The sequence below is a fragment of the Malurus melanocephalus genome, unplaced genomic scaffold (genome assembly GCF_030028575.1).
Source record: "Malurus melanocephalus ecotype Western Australia unplaced genomic scaffold, MMel_1.1 scaffold_235, whole genome shotgun sequence".
NCBI classification, from domain to species: Eukaryota; Metazoa; Chordata; class Aves; order Passeriformes; family Maluridae; genus Malurus; species Malurus melanocephalus.
The window spans coordinates 605,406-624,413 of record NW_026623467.1 but is presented as its reverse complement, the minus strand read 5'-3'; the positions used below and the strand labels follow the sequence as shown (position 1 = coordinate 624,413).

The window sequence follows — 19,008 nt, the reverse complement described above, 5'->3', positions numbered from 1 at the left end:
AGAATGAGGTTGTTGCAGATTAAYAGGTTTTGCATCAGTATCTAAATCTCATGTAATTTTTGTGCTGAGCTCCTTCACAGGTATGTGCAGTGCAGATCTTAATTTTCAGAGCAAGCTAGAGTCTTCTCTGAAAAAGTAAGTTCCTAGACTTGGAGGAATCTCTTGATTACTTATAAGAACAATAAATGAATGTTATTAATAAATCAGCGAAAACATTTCTTTGGCAGTACAGCTGTCATTTACTTCTTGTAACTTGTTTGGTAGTGTTCTGTCAAATTTCAACATACTGCTTTATCTAGCAACATTTCGTGAGCATTTCTAGCAAGAAACTTAGGACTACGAGCAGTATATAAATCAATCTTTTATTAAATTATAATAAAAGCATAATAATTTTGATTATAGTAATATTATTATAAAGCTATAAATACTACAATGATCCATTTGTCCTCATAATAAATATAAATATAATGAAAACTATAATAAATATGAATTATAGCTAATAGTTATAATTTAAGTAGTGTGGGAGTCACACTTCCCGAGAGCCTTCCCCTTACTAATGTTAAAATGGTTTGTTCAAGATTATTTAATTCTCCAAATACCCTYGTTTTGCAGGTCAGTGGGAAAGCTTGATGTAGCAACTGGCAGTCCTGACTCCACAGCAGATGCTTTAGCTGTGCCATTGTATCTCCTCCTCATATTACTTGCTGATACTCAAGTAATGAAGGGCTTAATGGTTTGATTTCATGGGGTGCATAAACAGCTCTGCYGCAGGTCTGGGGTAGGAGCAGCAAGAAGGGCACCAGGAAGGGTGAKCCCAAGGGTCTCTGGCTGTGACTTCCAGCAGAGTCCCTTGTCAGCCTTGGGGTGGGATTGCCTTTCTCCTCCTGTTCACTGTTAGTTCTGAGAGGAGTCTGCTCACCATTTACTGGGTGCCAGGGAACACCCAAATAAACCTCTGCCAGTGCTGATACTGCCTGAAGCACCTGGTGAAAGCTGACTTCCTTGAAGTCTTGTACACTATGGAACATGTTCCCCGAGAGGAACACAGAAAGGAAAGAGCCAGAAGGGCTAAACATCTATGAAAAGAAAGAGAACCAGAGGCTGAAAGAATCTTTAGGCCCTGCACTAAGAAGGGCTCCACTGCAACAGAAAATTAGTAGGCAGACTACTAACCTGCAGAAAAAAAGCTAATGGAACCTCAATTAAGCAGTGATTGGTCATGTAATTAGGTTGACAATTATCCAGGCTGTTCAGAGAACACTCAGAAATTCTCTTCCATAGGGACAGCCCCAAGCTGTTTCTGCAATCACAATATGCATGGTTGAATTTGATGAACAGGGAGKGGTTTTCCAACGTTAGTGGTTCTAAGAATCTCTAATGCACATCACCATCCTTCTCCCATGTTCATACAGCTAACCATAAAGCAAAAGCTGCTCTGGAAGTGTTTCCCTCAGTCCTCCACCAAGCAACTGCTGAGGCTCAGRTAAGCTCCCTCTTGAAGGGTTTTGCCTTGTATTCACTCATTTCCTCTAGAGGGTAATTTCTTCAGGGCAGATGGAATGTCTCTGACTACGTAGATTTATGGTGTTCCATCATCATAATAATATAGGAATGATGAAATAGAACAACTCAAGTGGAAGTCACTGGATAGATGGATTGGTTTTAGTAGTTAGCTTGTAGGTATTTCAAAACTTTGGCAGGTTTCAGTGATGCTGTTTGTACCGCTTGTTTGTATGTTATTTTTATGGCCTAATAGCCAAGAATGAGAGCAAGAGCTCTCAGAGAGAAATGGGATCTCTCTGACTCAGTCAGTGGTAGATGCACATCCGGTATCATCATAGGATCCAAATGATGAGCTCTTTTTGTTAAGCTTAGTACTGCTTTGATTTCTGAACTGTGTATTTTCATCCCAAAACATTCAGGCACTCATTGTCCTTCCTTTTTCCCCTCTCCCCTCACTGCCAAGGGACAGACACAACATGCCATTTCAATTAGCACTTTATTTTTAAGATGATTTAGTGCTGTCAGAAGGAGGTGGTGTGGCAGTTCTCAAGATGAATATTTTCTGTCCAAGAGGAAGACAATATTGCAAGGAGCAGGACAGGTATCTCATGGAATCATAGAATATGCTGAGCTGGAAGGGACCCACAAGGATCATTGAGTCCAACTCCTGGCCCTGCGCAGGTCACCCCATGAATCACMCCWTGTTCCTGAGAGCACTGACAGACTTCTCTTGGACTTTGTCAGGCTTGGTGCTGTGACCACTGCCCTGKGGAGCCTGTTCCAGTGCCCAACCACCCTCTGGCTGAAGAATCTTTTCCTATTATCTTACCTAAGCTTCTTCTGGCAYAACTTCAGGCCATTTCTTTGGGTTSTGTCATTAGTGACCGGAGGGAAATTTCACGATTCCCACCCCTATTTTCCTTCTGGAGCTTTCAGTGAGCAGCCTTATTTTGCACAGCTGGAGAGGGCAGRGAATGCCAGTGGGGCTGCTGGAGGGCTCTGAGACCCCTGGGAGGAGGTGGGCAGAGGTGTCTGTCAGGTTCTGTGGAGGAGACGGGACTCCTAAAGGGCTGTTTTGTTCCCTAAATGAAAAAAAGAGGAGGGTGAAGAAGACACAAAATCCTTCCCTTTGCCCATGTTTGGCCTTCCCTCTGTGTGCTCCTGCTCACACCTCCCTCCTTTTCATATCACCCAGAAAGGGGCTACTTTTGGGAAGGAAGGATGAATGATGTCAAACCACTGAGGTGATTTATTATCTCCATGGGTCCACAGGGAACAGCCTGGGAGGCCCTTTGGTAGCATTTGTAGCAAGGCTTAGGACCCAGTCATTTCTTTTCTCCTGCTTTTATCTGTTCTSAACAGGCTGCAGTGGTTCTGGACAGGGTTGTTGTGGCTCACTCTCTACAGCTCCAGGGCAKTGTCTGTACAGGACTGAACTCTAACAGAAGGTGGGCGCAGGCACAACAATGCCAGAATTATCTCTAAAAGATAACAATTCTACTTTTCAGGCATTTTAAACAGTATGCTCCTGGATTTCTCTTCTCTGGGATGTGAGGCAGATCACAGCCTCATTATCATTCATTTACCAGGGTTTGCTCCTGCCCTCCACCCTCACACACATGCTCACCATGCTGGATAACATGATTTTCTCTCCAGCCAGGGAAAGAGAAGGTTTGCAATTGTGTTCTCACAACTGGAAATTTGCATCTAGGTACATGGATTTTTTTCTCTCCTTAGATGATGAAAGAACACAAAACTAGGTGCTACTGTCAGGGTGAGGTGGTAACAAGCTACAACAAGCCTAACTTACACCATGTTCCTCAGTGACAGGAGACTGCCAGAAAGGGCTGTGCAGCACACCACAAACACACCACCACCACGCCAGGCGTGGCTGTGCCTCATGCCACCCACCTCTCCTCCAAACTTCACCACATGAGTGCCAAGTGGGTACTGGGTGCTTTGGAAATTGAGACGAGCCCGTCAGGGTGGTGTACATTAAGAGAGGGACAGTGCCAGGTGAAGAGGCTGCAGATTCAAGCACTAAATGGAAGAAAGGAATACCAGTCCTTATCTGTGGGTAGTGTTTGGGACAGTGCAGGGCAAGGACTGTTGCCCCTGCCTCGTAGTAAAACATTCACAAGATTGTACTTGGCAGTTCAGATTGTGTTGCATAACAGTTTTATGGCTTTTTACGGAGCCAAGCCATTTTCAATGAGATGAAGAGYGCAGTAGCTTCATTAGCAGCTGTGTGCCTGAAGAATATGGCATTTCTGTTTCGCTGTTTGACTCAGTTAAACATTATTCAATCTGTAATTCTTCTTTGTCTGGGCTGGACAGATCAGTTGTTTCTACTCATTGTAAATTGCTTTTACTTGCATAGTTAGGTGTTTTGCTCTCTGCCCTTGRCACCTGATTGTTTACATGTACCTCAACCAATCCTGCATGGACAAAGGCYCAGCTCCTTGTAGTTTCCAGCCAGGATTCCCTTTGCATACGGCAACTGGCAAAGCCATTCACCCTCTGTGCAAACACAGGGTTTATTTTGAAGCTAGGCAAATAGAAGCAAGTTCCTTGCCTGYATTTAGCCACTGAAAAGCCTTTTGCCAAGGACAGAAGGGTTATCAGAATAGTTTGGGCAGAGTTCTTCTAAATGGGAAGGCAGGCTGGAGCCAGAGAACATGGGACAAATGGGGTTATTTCTGARCACTTTACTGGAACTAAGAATTAACACATGATCATAAATCATCATAGTTCTGCTGGTTAATGGCAAAGTGTGCTGCCAAACTCAGCCATTGCCTCCAGCTTTTGGCACAGCATTGCCAYGTCTCACAGAGCTGGAGAGCAGTGAGCCACCTTGCCCTATCTATCTACATCTGTGTCTGCATGCCTGGACAGGGAGAGACCRACTGGTGGCAGAACATCCTGACTGACACGTATCCAAGTGCCACTAAAAGGAGGACACCAGCAATTAACGAGCCTCTGGAAGGAATGACTGATTGAGAGATGCTCCAGACATCCAGGTTAAGCCCCTCATTTGACCCTGAGCAAATTATTCAACTCYTATGTGTAAAACAGGGCTAATGGCATTCTGCTCTGTCATGCTTCTGATGCCTAAAGAAGCATTTGGAAAGCCTCAGTGGAAACACAGCAGAGCARTTTCCATGTGCTCTGTGCCAGTGTGCAGGGAAAAGGGTTTGCCTTCAGGCATGGCAGTGCTGAGAATCAGCACTGAAGTTTCACTCTCCCATCAACTCCCAGACTCTTCCGAGATTTCTAGCGTGGAGGAGCCCAAGGTCTGAGCACAAAGATGACCCCTTCCTTCAGCAGTCCCACCAGGTACAGCTGATTGCATCCTGGACAGTGACTACACCCTGCACCATCCACTCCATGCACTGCTGTGGCTTGTGTGTGAACAACTGTGTGAACAACTGTGGCTTCAGTTTAGCTGCTGGCCTGCCTTCCCAGCAAGGAAATGTGATTYCTTTCCAGAAATACAGATGTTCTCACTGCTCTGCTCTGCAGCAGCACTCCTATTTCACGACAGTGGTACATAGCATGTACACACCACAATAGCAGAGAAGGTGCCTTAAACCTTTTACAAACCTAAATGCTTTTGGTATTGTTTTATGTCCCCTGTGAAGCCCTCATTTTCCTGTCCCATTTAAGTCCCCAAAGCTGTAGCTGCACTGTCATAACAAGCCTGCCTAGAGAAGCCAGCACCCCACTCCTCTTCTGTAAACCTAGCTCATGTCACTGGGGTGTTTTGTTTATTCAAGCCTTCTATTCTCCCTGTGGCTGAGCTGCCACGGCTCAGAGTCTCTATGGGCAAACMCATTTTCTGGAACCCCATTCCCCATTACTTTTCTGCACATTCTGGAGTCTGAATTGGCAGCATGATGAGTTGTCTGAAATAATTTGGTGTGTTTGCCATTTCATTCTTGCTTGCCCACCCAAATCACACGGGGACAGATATCAAGGGGAGGTTTCCTTCATAAAGAAGAAAGTGAAATCATTTTCATACCTCTTGAAACTTTAACAGAACACTCAGGAACAATCTTAGCACAATAGCTGGAGAACAAAAATTGCTCAAATCTGAACATCCCAGAATATCATAAAGACTGTATTTGCTAGGGGCTTAAAGAGAGGGCATGTCTTTTTTGGCTTGATGAAAGAATGACGTTCCTGTTTAGAACAGTTCTATTAATGCTACTGGCATTTTATTGCTACTAATTATCTGTTGGTACACAGGCTAGGTAGCTTTAAAAATAATCCTGAATAYCTACCTTCAGCTCCAGGGATCTCACTTGCCTTACACCAGTTTTGAAGGMAGGCTCATATTCTTTCATACATAGRTGCAGCTCCATGAGATCAGGGAGAATTTTAACTGCTTGTATTAAGCTTTGTGAAGACTGAAGATGGCACRGCAGAAGTTAAAAAGGTTGGATCCATTTCCTACACATGTTCTCATTTTATACATTGTTCCTGGTCTGCTTAAAGGCAAGTCAGCTGTGAGTCTCCTATTTTGTACCGGGATTAGCAAAATCTCCTTGAAATCATAGAAACCAATGATCCAGGAGAAAATAGGCCTAATGCTTTTTCTACTYCACCCACTTCTGCAAGGCAAGTTCAGGAGTGCCAGGATTCCTGGCATTTATTTCTGCATAGATCTAATCCCAAATTGGCCWTGGGAGCTGTCACTTACCTCAGGCTGCATTTGATAGGGCTCAAACAGTTCCCAGTTTTGGAAAACTTCCATTCCAACTACTTGGCCCTGTACCTGCCTCAGGTTTCTATATCTAGGAGTTTAGCTAGTTCCACTTCAAAGTCTCTGCTTATTTATATCTTTATAATCATGAGCCACAAATAGTGCTGAGCACTGGCACCTCCCAGMTTGTGCTCTTGGGCCCTATCAAATGTGTTGTATGAAGAAGATTAATGGTTCACATTTACTTAACTCCTTCAGTGTTCAGGGCTAATGTCTTGCATTTAGAGTGACATAGATGGGTAATAGCAAACCTGCAGCAAAGCAGTATGTTAAAAAAAAAAGTGATTTGTGTGATGGTGTTGGATGCCCTGATCTGATGTGGACAGAWCTTCCTTATACAAGGTTAAACTTGGATTTAACCAAGTTTAAACCCAGTATGGTCATGTGGCCTTCCAGTACCTGAGGGGAGCCCAAAAGAAAGAGGGAGGCACATAGATTGGACAAGGGGGGATGGATTTAAACTGAAAGAGAGTAAGTTTAGATTAGGTATTAGGAAGAAATTATTTACTGTGAGGGTGGTAAGACACTGGCACAGGTTGCCCAGAGAAGTTGTGGATGTCCCTGGAAGTGTTCAAGGCCAGGCTGGATAGAGCAACCTGGTCTAATGGAAGGTGTCCCCACCCGTGATAGGGAGTTGACACTAGATGATCTTTAAGGTCCCTTCCCACCCAAACAATTCTTTSATTCTGTGATTTACTCTCTTGCTTTGTTTCCCACTTGTAGAATGGGAACAGCTCACATCACTTTAYCTTACTGAGGGCAGGGAAGCAAGGATGAATTCAACAAGGAATGCAGCAGTGTGTGAGGGGGAATACGAACAGTGTGATAGGAGAACTGGCAAAGATACCACATCTCTCCAGGCTGCTTTCTTATAAAATGACTGAGTTCAAGTAAATTAAATACCCCTTGGTCCTCCTGAGGGCACAAACAATAGAGAATCATAGAATGSTTTGGATTGAARGGAACYTTAAAAACCATCTAGTTCCAACCCCACTGCCATAGGCAGGGAYATCTTCCATTAGACCATGTTACTCAAGGCCCCATCCAGTATTATCTAGCTTGTGCCTAGATTTCCCAGTGCCAAGAGTTGGAATAACAGCTGTGTGCTCTTTTTTGCCCGAGATTGGCAAGACCTGCTGGGATAGAACAGGAGACTGGAAGTGAGAAGAATGACAAATCAGTAAGTGTAATTATCCCTTTCTTGAACATGCTCAGAAGAACTCTTTATTTATCTAATAAATTGAATTTWGTGATGTCTGGAGGAGCCCGACTTACACTTGGGGCTTGGAGGAATGAAACTAGGGCTGGATGCTTCATTAAAAAAGAGAAGGGAAAACCCAAACAAAATAGAGTGTGCAATGTAGCAGCAGCATCTCACCCAGGGCTGCAGTGCTGAACATGGCATCACACTGAAACCAGCTGGCTTTAAATGAATTCTGGTACAGGCTGAGCTTGTTCTCCCTGAAAGTCTCTCCCATGCTGGGCCAAAACTGCAGCTATGCTGGGGTGTGGGATGCATGCTTTTTTTTTTTCATTCCTGCCATGAATGAGGCTCCACAGCCTTCAGCCTCTCTGAAAAACAAGGAGCACGTGCAGAGTACTTTAAAATGGCTGGTACTTCTGCACATAGACTTACTGCCCTCGCGTGGCTGCCAAGGAGCATCTGTAATGCAGAAACGRCTATCAGGGACTGAGGGAAACAACAAAGAAAAATAACTATACATTCATTTTAAACCAATACCCAGTTTSAGTCACAAGGAAGAGGAAAGCAAACACATTGTGACTAACTGGAAGTACCTATGAAGGCAAGAACAAAGAGCCTGAAGTCAGGTTTTATGAATGAGACCATGGGTATCAAATGAAAGCTGTGGTTCTGCAAGGACTACCCTGATTCAGTTTTTTTCATTTTGACTGTGCTGCTTCTTGGGCACCCTCTGAGGGCAGAGCTCATCTCCAGTCTTTGACATGCAGCAGACACTTTAAACAGAACAACCCCACACATCCCACCAATGAAAAATTYCACTGGGAGGTTGCATTAGGCAGGATCACCACTGCATTTTTGTTCATGGACTTGGCTTCAGTCTTGGATCGTAAAGACTGATGTATGTCCAAGCTACACTTGAGACTAGATGCAATGAARGAYTCATTTCAGACTGGAGARGARGAGTAAGTGTGACCAGGATCAWGCAGGAAAATGTTAACATGTGGCAYCTCCTATAGRACTTCAGACTGCTGAGTGACACCAGCATCAAGCAGGGTGTCACCCCAGCTTACCTGGCAGCTGTGCTGTTTCAGGGATGCACATCAGTGGGAGCAGTAGGATTTCTTCAGAGCATGCAGCAAGTTGAAACAAGGTGAATGAACACATTAGGCAGACAAATGCTTTGCTCACTCAAGCAGCCAGGTAACTGAGTCAGTATCTCATGTAGTAGCCAGCTATGAGTAGAATGAATCCTGACCTCTGCATTTCACATTTTAGGTCATGCTGCACATTAACATCATGAACAAAACTTCATTTCATGCACGAGTAAAAATGTTCAAAGAAATGAGAAATCACTCCGTGTAATTTTAAAATTTGCATGTCTGTGTGTATGTGCACACACAAACACATATATATTTGTAGTAAATACATATGAACTTTTACACAATTATAACCACTCCGGTATGTCCATGATACACTCCTATCACTCACCAGGACAATACATTCTGTTGCACTGACAGAATCTCTTGCTCAGTTTTAAATTACAATTTTTCTAAGTTCTGCAGAATTACTCAGTGGAAGGCCAGTCTTTGGCAAGCAGGTATCTGCAGAAAACCAGTGGTGACCCTTCAATATGTGAAGGTTCCCCTCCCAGTTTCCTTCAAGTGTCARTTCTGCTTTCATAGAATAGTTTTTAACAATATGCTACAACCCTGATAAGCCAAGCAGGATTCTTCTTTCAGGATATACAAATAATTCACATCCTCTCTACACCACGCAATGCAAAAAGTAAAATCATGTTTGCCAGTGATTCTAAGTCCAATTTGGTCCCATAACCATTTTAGTTAAAAGGAACAAACACAAACAAATAGAAAAAGCAACTCTCACATAAACCATAAAGATCAGCAAACAAAGCTCTACTGATTTACATTTCCAAAGGAAATACCTTTTAGTAATAGTTAACTCTGTCTGCAGCTGTTACATACAAATGTGAGAAATGAGGATGGAAAACTAACAAAGAGCAAGAATTATTGTCTTGTCCAGACTCACACACACACACACACACACCGCACACACACACACCTCATAAAAACCTTTATGCAATTTTTACAAATTAGTCTGAATCACCTGCATCATGTCCTCGTTAAATATCAAAGCAGATGAGTTTGAACAGCTCTGCTGGAAAAAGCACTGCATTAAAAATGTGTAATTCAAAGCCTTAGCTAAMCAGTATTTCCAGAAATTAAATTCTGTGTCTTTCAGTATTCACAAAATCTCGCATAACGTTACATTTATTGACACTGATCAGCTGTCAAAGAAAACTGAGCTTATCTGAGTAAGACGCAAAAAAAAAAAAAAATCACAGAACTTTGGCTACTATTGAAAAACTGACTCAAAACAATAGAAATAAAATTATTTTCAAAGGTGAAGAAAACATAAAGGTTCAGTCTGTCCTATATATTTTTTACTGACATCAAGCACTGTGATTTTCCTAATGAACTCACTTGAGTGTGTGGAGCTATTCCTAGAAGTAATGTAACAGACGAAAGTTTGCACCTTAATATTTTGATACAAACTATGACTGAGTATTACCAAAAGAGTCCCTTTGACAGTAAATAGCTATTTTAAAATTCATAATTAAAAAAATAATCTTTTAACAGTACAAAAACCTAGGTAAACCAAGTCTCAGTCAGTGTAAGAGAGGACCTCTTCATAAAGGGAAGGTAAATCCTCCTTTAGAGTAGTTACAGCAATRCACAGAAATGAGACCAGAAACACACACAGTAAGTTACAGGTCTRATTTACTGGAGTTGTTCAGTCGGTTTCACCTTAGGGTCATTTCAAGATTGTAGTATGGACCCAGAAAAATATTTCCAAAAAACTACAACACTGGGAGGAGAGAGCAGTATCTGTTYTTGCATGCTGAGGATCTGATGCACTGGAAGGAGCAGCCCTGCCTTCATCAGCTTCTTGCTGCAGTGGGGAATGTGATCAGAGCCAGGAGCCCCATGTTCAAGCATCCCACCACTATCTAGATCCCAACATCCTATCCCAACAAGCAACAAGCCATCCTATCCCAAGCATCCCAACATCCTATCTAGATCTCTCATAGCTCACTATGGCTAACTAAGGTCAGAATAAAGAGGCCTTTGGGGCAATTTCAACAGATGCTGTGTGCACAGCAGCCAGCRTAGGAAGCTCAGCCTCACTTCTCTAACACTCATGTACTGCTCTGTGCATGCTGCCTGCTGTGCTAYTCCAATCACTTGCACCTTGTGTTTGCACAACACTGCAAAGATGTGAAGACTTAGAAATTCTAGAGTACTGTTAAAGTTAACTGCAATTCCAGGGCTAAAACACCTTAGCTCCTGAAAGATCAGACCCCTCACCTCTCCAATGTTCCCTGTCACTTGCAAGTTTCTGTGCTTGCAACAGCCACTGTGCACATCGAATAAGGTAAGAGTAACACTCTGACATCAGCAAGGAGCCAGGCTTTTCACCAAGAGTCCTGTGAAAAATCTCAGTTCAACATATAACTATTAGATTTTTAGTACACAGCATGTCACAGAATTAGTGTTTTCCTTACAAATATATGGCACTAAGTGTAAAAACTTTATAATCTATTCCAAACATTGTACCATACTTCACAGCAAAGCTTGAAAAAGAATCCTCTAACTCCCACTTCTTCTAAATATACAGCTGGTGGGAGGCCAGGGTGTCCATGAACGGTCGCACAAGGTTGTCTGTCGAGAAGTAGAAGATCAAGCCAAAGGTGATGGAGATAGGAAGAGCAGGCAGTGCTTTCTTAAAAACAGCCAGTAGTAAAAGTGTTAGGCATAAACCCTGTCATAGAGAAGAGAATAAAAAACACAAGGAGGTAATGGTATGACAACAGGAAATACATCTGTCACCAACAAACCAATATACAGATAATTATCTGTATGCTGTGTAGAGCACTGAAGCCAGCCTGAGCTCCCAGCAGCACAGTATTTGCCCACAGCTTCAYCTTCCACACAAGGTGGCCAGGTTTTTCCTCAGCAATCCTGAGCACAGCTCTCTGCTGAGAAAGTGGTATAAACAGCTAATGCAGAGGTACAACTGGCCCCGAGAGGTTAACTTCTTTACAGGTTATTTACTCTTTGTTCTGTCCATTGTGAATGAGTGGCATAGAACGAAGTACTGATCCAATAGACAAAAGCACTTAAATCCTGGTGAATTGCACAGACAGGAGTTCCACTGAAGGTCTCTTATACACAGCAGGATGTGCTTATATTYGCAGTTTACAAGGTCCCTTAAGAGTAAAAAAAACCAAAGAAAAACAAAACAAAATCAAATATCCAGTGCTGGTTTTTTTTTTGCTGGATTGCTTACTATCCAATGGGTGAGTTCAGTTTTTATCTGGGTAGCAGGCCAGGATCTGCTTCTTGAAGCATGTGAGAAAGCTGTTGTATATTCTGGGTAGATGCTATGGCTAAATATCTTTACATACTAATTCCTACTCTCATCAGAGCCTTTTTAATTCCACCATGATGACAAAACTTCAAAGACACTAGGCTCCAAAAATATCCATAGCTTAAGATCAGCAGACAGGATCTTTTAATTTATTTTTTTTAATCAGTGTTTCTAGACTGCAAATTTGTTCACAATCCACSTGAGCCTGTAGTTCTGTTCTTATTCTCTCAGGGTCTACACCTGCTCTTTAGGTCACATCTCCCTTCAAAGATGTGCTCACTGCTGGGAAACTGGAGGGACATTTTTGGGAACCAAAAAAGCCACATAGCAGCAAGACTATGAAACTGCAAAAGGAGATGGAACAACTTTTAACAACACCATRAAAGACACAGAATGGGGCATTTGGCCTCCCAAGACAGATGAGCAAGAATATTTCCACCAGCAAAGGGACTCCATAYTGGACTGCACCATATGGAGTTTGGTGATCCTATGGGTTTCTCTGACCTGTGCAGYTGGAAAGGCCCAAGAAGGACACAATAATTGATTTTATTTTACATTCTAAAAATCCTGCTGTTCCTTTCTGGTGAGTTTCCATGAGCATATCGAGGTAAATAGCAAGTGCATAGTAATTATTTTCCATCCAGGTGAAGCTTAAGTGTGTGTTCATTAGACTGGCAGGACTGACTCCTTTAACAATTAAGAATATGTTAGTCATCTACTTGTACTGATAATTTCCATGGATATAAGTCTCCTTCCTTTTCATTTTTCCAGTGCAAATACTAGAATATTATAGGTCTTTATCCTCTTATCTAGCAGCTCCCCTTAGCACAAAAGAGTTGAMCTTTTCAACTACACTTGCTAATCAGTGTGGAGTTCCTAATGTTGACTCCTGGGGCTGAAGCAAACACACCAGCAGTTCCCTGGGGCTGTTTCACCCCCACCATCTCCACATTTGGCTCTGCTCTGATTAGTCTGTATCACTCTGCTGCAGTGGCTCTTTAAAGCCTGTCTTTACAGACAGAGCACTCCTAAATACCTAGCATGTTAATTGGACTGATTTAGCTGTGCTCAGCTGCTGTTACTTCTGGCAACACTTCTGTGYTGAGCAGGGTGCAAGAGCTTTTAAAAGCTGCTCACTTACTATGAGAATGGCTACAAAGCAGGCCAGTGTAGTATTCCAGTCTCCACTAGCCGTGGCAGCTGCTTTCCCAACAAGCACGCTGTAAAATATGAAGTCTCCAAGGCCCAGCTTCACACCTCCTGAAAGAAGTAGAAAAAGAAAAYAAATGTTAATTCTGAGCCTCCTGTTTTGCTTCATCCTGAACAAATTCTTATCCCCAGGGGAGCAGGTGAAGGTTCCGAGTCCTGGCTACCAACCTGGACCAACACATTCCTGAGGAGATTGAGACTTGCAGCCCCTCCTCCCACTAATTATTTTTGTTCTCTTTCATCATGAAGTGCTTCCCTGGGCTGCTTTACAGATGTACCAGCAGAGGAAGCACAGAGACAGAGAGGGACAGGAATTAAGGAAAGAAGGAACTGTTTAAGTTCTTCATGTAGCCAACAGATGTCACTGGAACCACGATCCTAGAACATTCTGCAGCAGCAAGAGGTAATACACAGTCAGACTCAAAATCTTCATTGCTCAGCAAGTCACAACTCTTCAAATTAACTGTGATTAGACCAAACTAGGTAACAGAGGGCTAACCACAAAGAGTAAAAATGACAGGCTCTGACTACACTGAAACCAAGGTGTAAAGCCTTCCTTACTTTCCTCCTCCTCAAGCTCCTCTAAAGAAGTGATTGGGCGGCTTGGAACAGGACTCCTCCTCTCTGACATCTGAGACTCTGCATGTGAAGGGCTCTGGAGGTGTTCTCTCCCATCCTCAGCTTGGTTCCACAAAAACAGGCCAAAAGCAGATTACAAAAAAAAATAAACACATGAGACAAATGAGGTACATTTAGAACATGTTTTAGTGCATGACATGCACACCTGTGAAGCTGCCCTGCATTGGGTAAGCCCTTTGTTTCTTGGAGGTGTGACCAACCAGGACCAGTTGAAGCAGAGGCATTTAGTGGCTTTGAGGGAAACACGTTATTGTTTGGAACAGTTGGAAGGGTGCAAGTTCACAGCTTCTCTGGCAGCCACCCAGGAGCTCAAAGGCTTTAAGTGAGCACGTACACAGACCTAAGACTGCTCTGCACATGCCAGAATGACAAGTAAAACCAACTACAGTTAATATGCATTCCCACAGTGTTAYACCTTTTGGGGTGGAGGTGCCCTGGTACTCCCTAACTAGTCATAATACAAAAATGGATGATTAAGAGGACTGCCATTTATGAGAGAAGTCCTGAGTCACTCTGACATTGGAGCTGACTGTTCACATGTAGAAAGCAGACACATTTCATTGTTCACAGATTTAAACTTCTTTTCCCTCTCTGTTAAAACACATCTGACAGASCCTTTGGCAGTACTTTTGGAAGCAGCCAATCTGTGATATATGACTATATCTGACAGTTGCTCTTTTTCAAAAGCTCCTACAAATTGTTCAGTCCACGTCAGTTTGACAGGTTGCACTGCTGCAGCTGCAAGYAGGCTGTGATCTGGGATGCTCAGAGCTTCCACAGAGGCATTCTGAGCCCTCAGCAAGTAGCCTGTGCCTGCTCTGTGCCCAGTTTCACAGCAGGATTGTGTCCCTGCCATTCCTTAGTATGTCAGCTGCTTCATCCTGAAATAAGCAGCAWGTTAAAGCATTTATTGCTTTAACATTAAAAGGTACTGTCATCTCTGAAGTGCAGCAGGACTTTTGGGAGGAAATCCTCCCAAAACCACAAGTAAGATTTTACTCAATCACCTTAAAATTGCAGTTTAATTTGCATCTCAAGAAGATAAAAGCAAAGCCACCCAAATTACCGCAAAACAAGCTACAATGTAAACTCGGATCAAAACAGCTGCTGGTGGGTAACTGYCTTAACACAAGACTTTAGCCAAGGTAAAGACATTTACTTTCTTTAGCAGGGCGAGCCATATTGCAGTTACAGAGAGGTAAAAATACACCTGGCTCCAYGGCACTGGTCTGAATGCAACACCCTGAAGTTCACCAGCTCATCAGTATTATATTTAGCAGCCTGTGTTGTAATTTATCATCCCCAGTGAGGAAAAATATAACCCCCCCCAACCCACTTTCAGCTTTGACTTCAGTACACCTAAGATGTGTGTTGAACAACACTTCTGTTTGATTTGTTGTTTGGTTGGGTTTTTTTTTTAAATAAAAGTGGCCTGAATACTGGATCTTCCTACTYTGTCTGGTCATCTTTGCTGCCAGTCCTAACAGCAAGTTTCTGAACATCACTGAGTTCTGCAAGTAACAACACTGAAAAAAAAGCCGCCATCACGATTCAGGCTTATGTTTACTTTCAMACATATTCATTATTTCTTCAAGACAGTGCTCTGTATGGAAGAGGGACATGCAAACAAACCTGCATCCCATGTCTGCTGACTTGGTCCTCTTGCTGCTGTGTCTGGCTTTGCCATTCCAACTGTCCACATCATAGCAGCTGCAAGAAAAAAAGGAATCACCTACATAAAATATTGGCCAGTGTAGCTCAGAGGAARTAAGTATTTAGCTGTACCTAAAAATACAAACCCTTGTCCCTGTAAGTGCTTTTAAAACATTTGGTTTCCCTAGGCACTGAGAYGGCAAGGTGGGAGAAAGCCAAGGCAGTGCATCCATTCAGTTTTTAAGAAAGTTCCAGAGCACAAATAGCTAAGAGTCAATATAGTCTTCTCTGTGGATTAAAGAAAGCAAAATTCTAGAATCAGGGTCCTCATCTCCTTTATTTTCTTGATTTATGGCTTTTATCTTAAAAAAAAAAACCTATTTATCAGGGAATGATGGTAATACAAAAGTAACCAGAGGTTAACTAACACAGCTTACTCGTTCTGCTGAAGGTACAGCACACGAGCAAGGGATTACAGGAGTTGTCAGAGTGCAGGTTTTCTCTCTGGCCTGTTTTGGTTCCATGCTGTCAAAATACTAGCTATTTCTGTTTTGGTTCCAATAGCAACTKATGTTTGGGGGTTTATTCTTGGGATGGATCCCTAAATTAAAAAAGAATACAAACCATTCTGAAGTCAGTGTAAGGGAACTAGTTTCAAATGAGTTTTTATTTAAGTGTGCATCATTTTCCCTGTTTTTATAGAAGCTAAATAAAATAAGCCAAGGCAAACACAGTGCCTGCTTTTTCACAGTGATGTTTTTGCATCTAGAGGGAGCCACAAAATGTGGTCTCGCAAAGGAGACACTGATGTTCGGCACAAGAACTTTTTGTTCAGTATTTTTTTTTTGCTGAACTGCATTGTCCTTTAGGGAAACTCTTGTTTGTTAACTGAAGCATGTGAGAGACTTCCTCTAGATTGTCTCAGGTCAGTATAACAGAATCTCCTGTAAAAGGGAGGGCAGCTGAGGCCAACTGAGAGACTGCTTGGAACACATAAAAGCATTTATGCAACATTAAATGCTTGGAAAAAAAAAAATCAAAAAACAGCAGCCAGGTTGTAGGCATCCAAACATTTGGAAATAACCCTTCATCTTGAAAGTGATGTAATGAAAAAGTCACTGAGGTCCATGAAGCACTTGAGTACAGACCCCATGAGTGCTGAGTCTCTTGCCTTCCAACAATCTTGATCTTAAGCACATGGGAGACCATGGTGGTTAAACAGCCCRAGAGAGCCAAGGTTAAGAGATGACTGATCCTGTTTGCAGAGCAATACCTGAATGGAGCCCTCTGCACAGTGAGGAGCCAAACAATGAACAGTAAAGCAAATACCTTGTAAGCACTGCCATCTGTACAGTGCAGAGGGCAAGAGGGGGCTGCAGGAAGCATGCAGCCTCATCACAAATGTAAAGTGTGTCTGTAAAGAATACAAGGGAGGAATAAGTGTATTGAGTGAGCATCACCTAATCACAGAACTTGAAAAACACTGCACACCTCACACAGGGCTTTGCAGAAAAAAAAGGAGGCATATTCTGCACTATGTCCATGAAAGGATAAATCTGCTTCTGAACATTCRGCTTCACAAGGTACATGTGGGCTCCATTTGGCTAATTAGAGTTAGCACCATTGTAACTGATAAAGAAGGCCTTCTACAAATGGTCTGTGCCAGAACATAAATATGCACCATTCTTAAGGCAAGAAAGCAGTTATGAGAGTGCTCCTTGCTTTGACACAGAAATAGTTGTTTTAACAGAGTTTAATCTGGCTAGAAACATTAACATWCTAATCTTACTCACAGGAATATATTAATGCAGGGAAAATGGGCTCATTTCTCTCCTGTGCAGTTTCTACCAGCATTCTCAGTGGCCCCTTGGGACAGAGAACAGCCATCAGATCTGCAGAAAGAAAAGGACCAGTCTCATCTTGAACTGTCATGCATATTTTACATTCTTTATCTTTAAGAAGACATTATCCCCTCAAATTYACATCTATCCATATAAACCAGATGATTTCCTGAATGGCACTTCCCACCACTTTGCRTAACTCTAGCTGTTCTAGTCCCTGAAAGTGTTGTTCACTTAAAATACTATCTCCAAGTCTTAATATAATAAGAGTTTTCACTGTGCTAATCCTATAAAAAGCCCCTTGAGAATACCACGAGTTCTTTGAAAGCAGTCAGCAGCATTTCACTGAGATGTTAAATTTAATTAGAGGAGSAGTGGGGGTACTTTGTTCACATTCCACAATCCATCACTGCTTACACTGTCTCCATGTTTCACATGAATGAAGGCCTTTGCTCCAGTACCTCATGCTTTCCCTCCCTCCTTCACCAGATCTCCTCCCTCTCGTTCTGCAGGTTCTTGAAACCTCACACCAAAATCCATGATCTCTCGATAACAGTAAATAAAACCTGCAAGACTATCAGGCTGCTATGGATAAAAATCCAACCACCCCCACCATGCAGCTAGGCAAGGTTCGGTCCTTCCCTGCCTTGGGGATCCATTTTGAAAGACCTGACAGGAGTACACTGCCTACACGAGGAGTCGACTTAATTGCCCATCTAAGTCTAAAGCTCTTAGCACCCTACAGTCCTATTTTTGAAGAACATACAGAGTCCTGAGATTGCCTCAGAGTGACCTCTCCAGGAGCCACACTTTGGAAGTCACAACCCAGACTTACCATAGATGGAGATTGCACCTAGAATCACCCATGCTGACCACTCAGGTAGATATTTAATGAACACCAATGCCATTAGAGCACTGATCATAATGAGATAAGCTTGCTGGAGCTGCAAGGGACCTTTCCAGTGGATGCAAATCATTCCAACAGCTCCAAAATTCCAGATGACTATGAACAGAGTGGGGTAATCCATGGCCACATTGTACGTCTTCAAYACTTCACTGGAATACAAGAAGAAAATTCAGCTAAGCAATAAAAGCAAGTGGCATGCAAAGCATCCTRCTGGCTCCAATTAAACAAACAAACCCTCAGCAACACCAGGAGGAAGCAGAACAGAGCAACTCTCATGAAAGGGGAACCTGCCCTTTGGCTACTTGCTGCTCTGAGCTCTCCTGCACCCTGCTGCATGAGATGGATGTGCTGTGTTACAGACCAGCACCACACTACACTGCCTTAGTCCTGAATGCAACAGTGAATCCAAAGCTTTGAGCAAGCAGGATTTCAAATCTTAAAASAACATAGGCCTGTGGCTAAATGATTGTCTGCAGAAAAGAAGTCATATAAATGTTATCCCACTAGGTGCCATCACAACATGCTCATGGTTAAAAAAGAAAGGTCTTGACAAATGTCACCACAWGTTAGAAGTTTGCTTCCACCTGAACTGGGAAATAAGGGAATGAGCTTGAAACAATGTTGTCTGAGAAAAAGGCAGGAGAAGCAACTCAGGACTTAAAGTTCCTTTCCATATGCTTCCCAGCCCCTAATCCAGGGCCTCTGTACCACAAGGTTCAGCCTGTTCATTTCATGCTCACAGTATCACTTCCCAGCAATTTTTGTAGAGTAAACACTGTGAAATCTGGCATTGACTATTAAAGATGTCATCTTCCACTTTAAAAAAAAAAAAAAAAAA

General features: G+C 42.6%; 1 protein-coding gene and 1 long non-coding RNA gene across 6 annotated transcripts in view; one reads left to right on the top strand and one right to left on the bottom strand.

Moving 5' to 3' along the window:
* Positions 1-2,867: 2,867 nt before the first annotated feature.
* On the top strand, positions 2,868-13,068 carry LOC130578657 (uncharacterized). The gene is made up of 3 exons (XR_008965911.1): positions 2,868-2,951; positions 7,391-7,448; positions 12,153-13,068. It is a non-coding gene; the product is annotated as an uncharacterized LOC130578657 (long non-coding RNA).
* The window catches only part of PSEN2 (presenilin 2), an 18,592-nt gene continuing 8,405 nt past the window's right edge, over positions 8,822-19,008 (bottom strand). For 4 of the 5 annotated variants that reach the window (XM_057374886.1, XM_057374887.1, XM_057374888.1 and 1 more), the window contains exons 6-11: positions 18,099-18,319; positions 17,216-17,314; positions 15,402-15,479; positions 13,692-13,811; positions 13,063-13,181; positions 8,823-11,312 (exon numbers count right to left, since the gene is read on the bottom strand). In XM_057374886.1, the coding sequence (XP_057230869.1) occupies positions 11,157-11,312; positions 13,063-13,181; positions 13,692-13,811; positions 15,402-15,479; positions 17,216-17,314; positions 18,099-18,319 (793 nt within the window). In that variant the 3' untranslated portion in view covers positions 8,823-11,156. Of the gene's footprint in view, positions 11,313-13,062; positions 13,182-13,691; positions 13,812-15,401; positions 15,480-17,215; positions 17,315-18,098; positions 18,320-19,008 lie in introns of all 5 variants that reach the window. The other variant, XM_057374889.1, reaches the window with a different exon arrangement.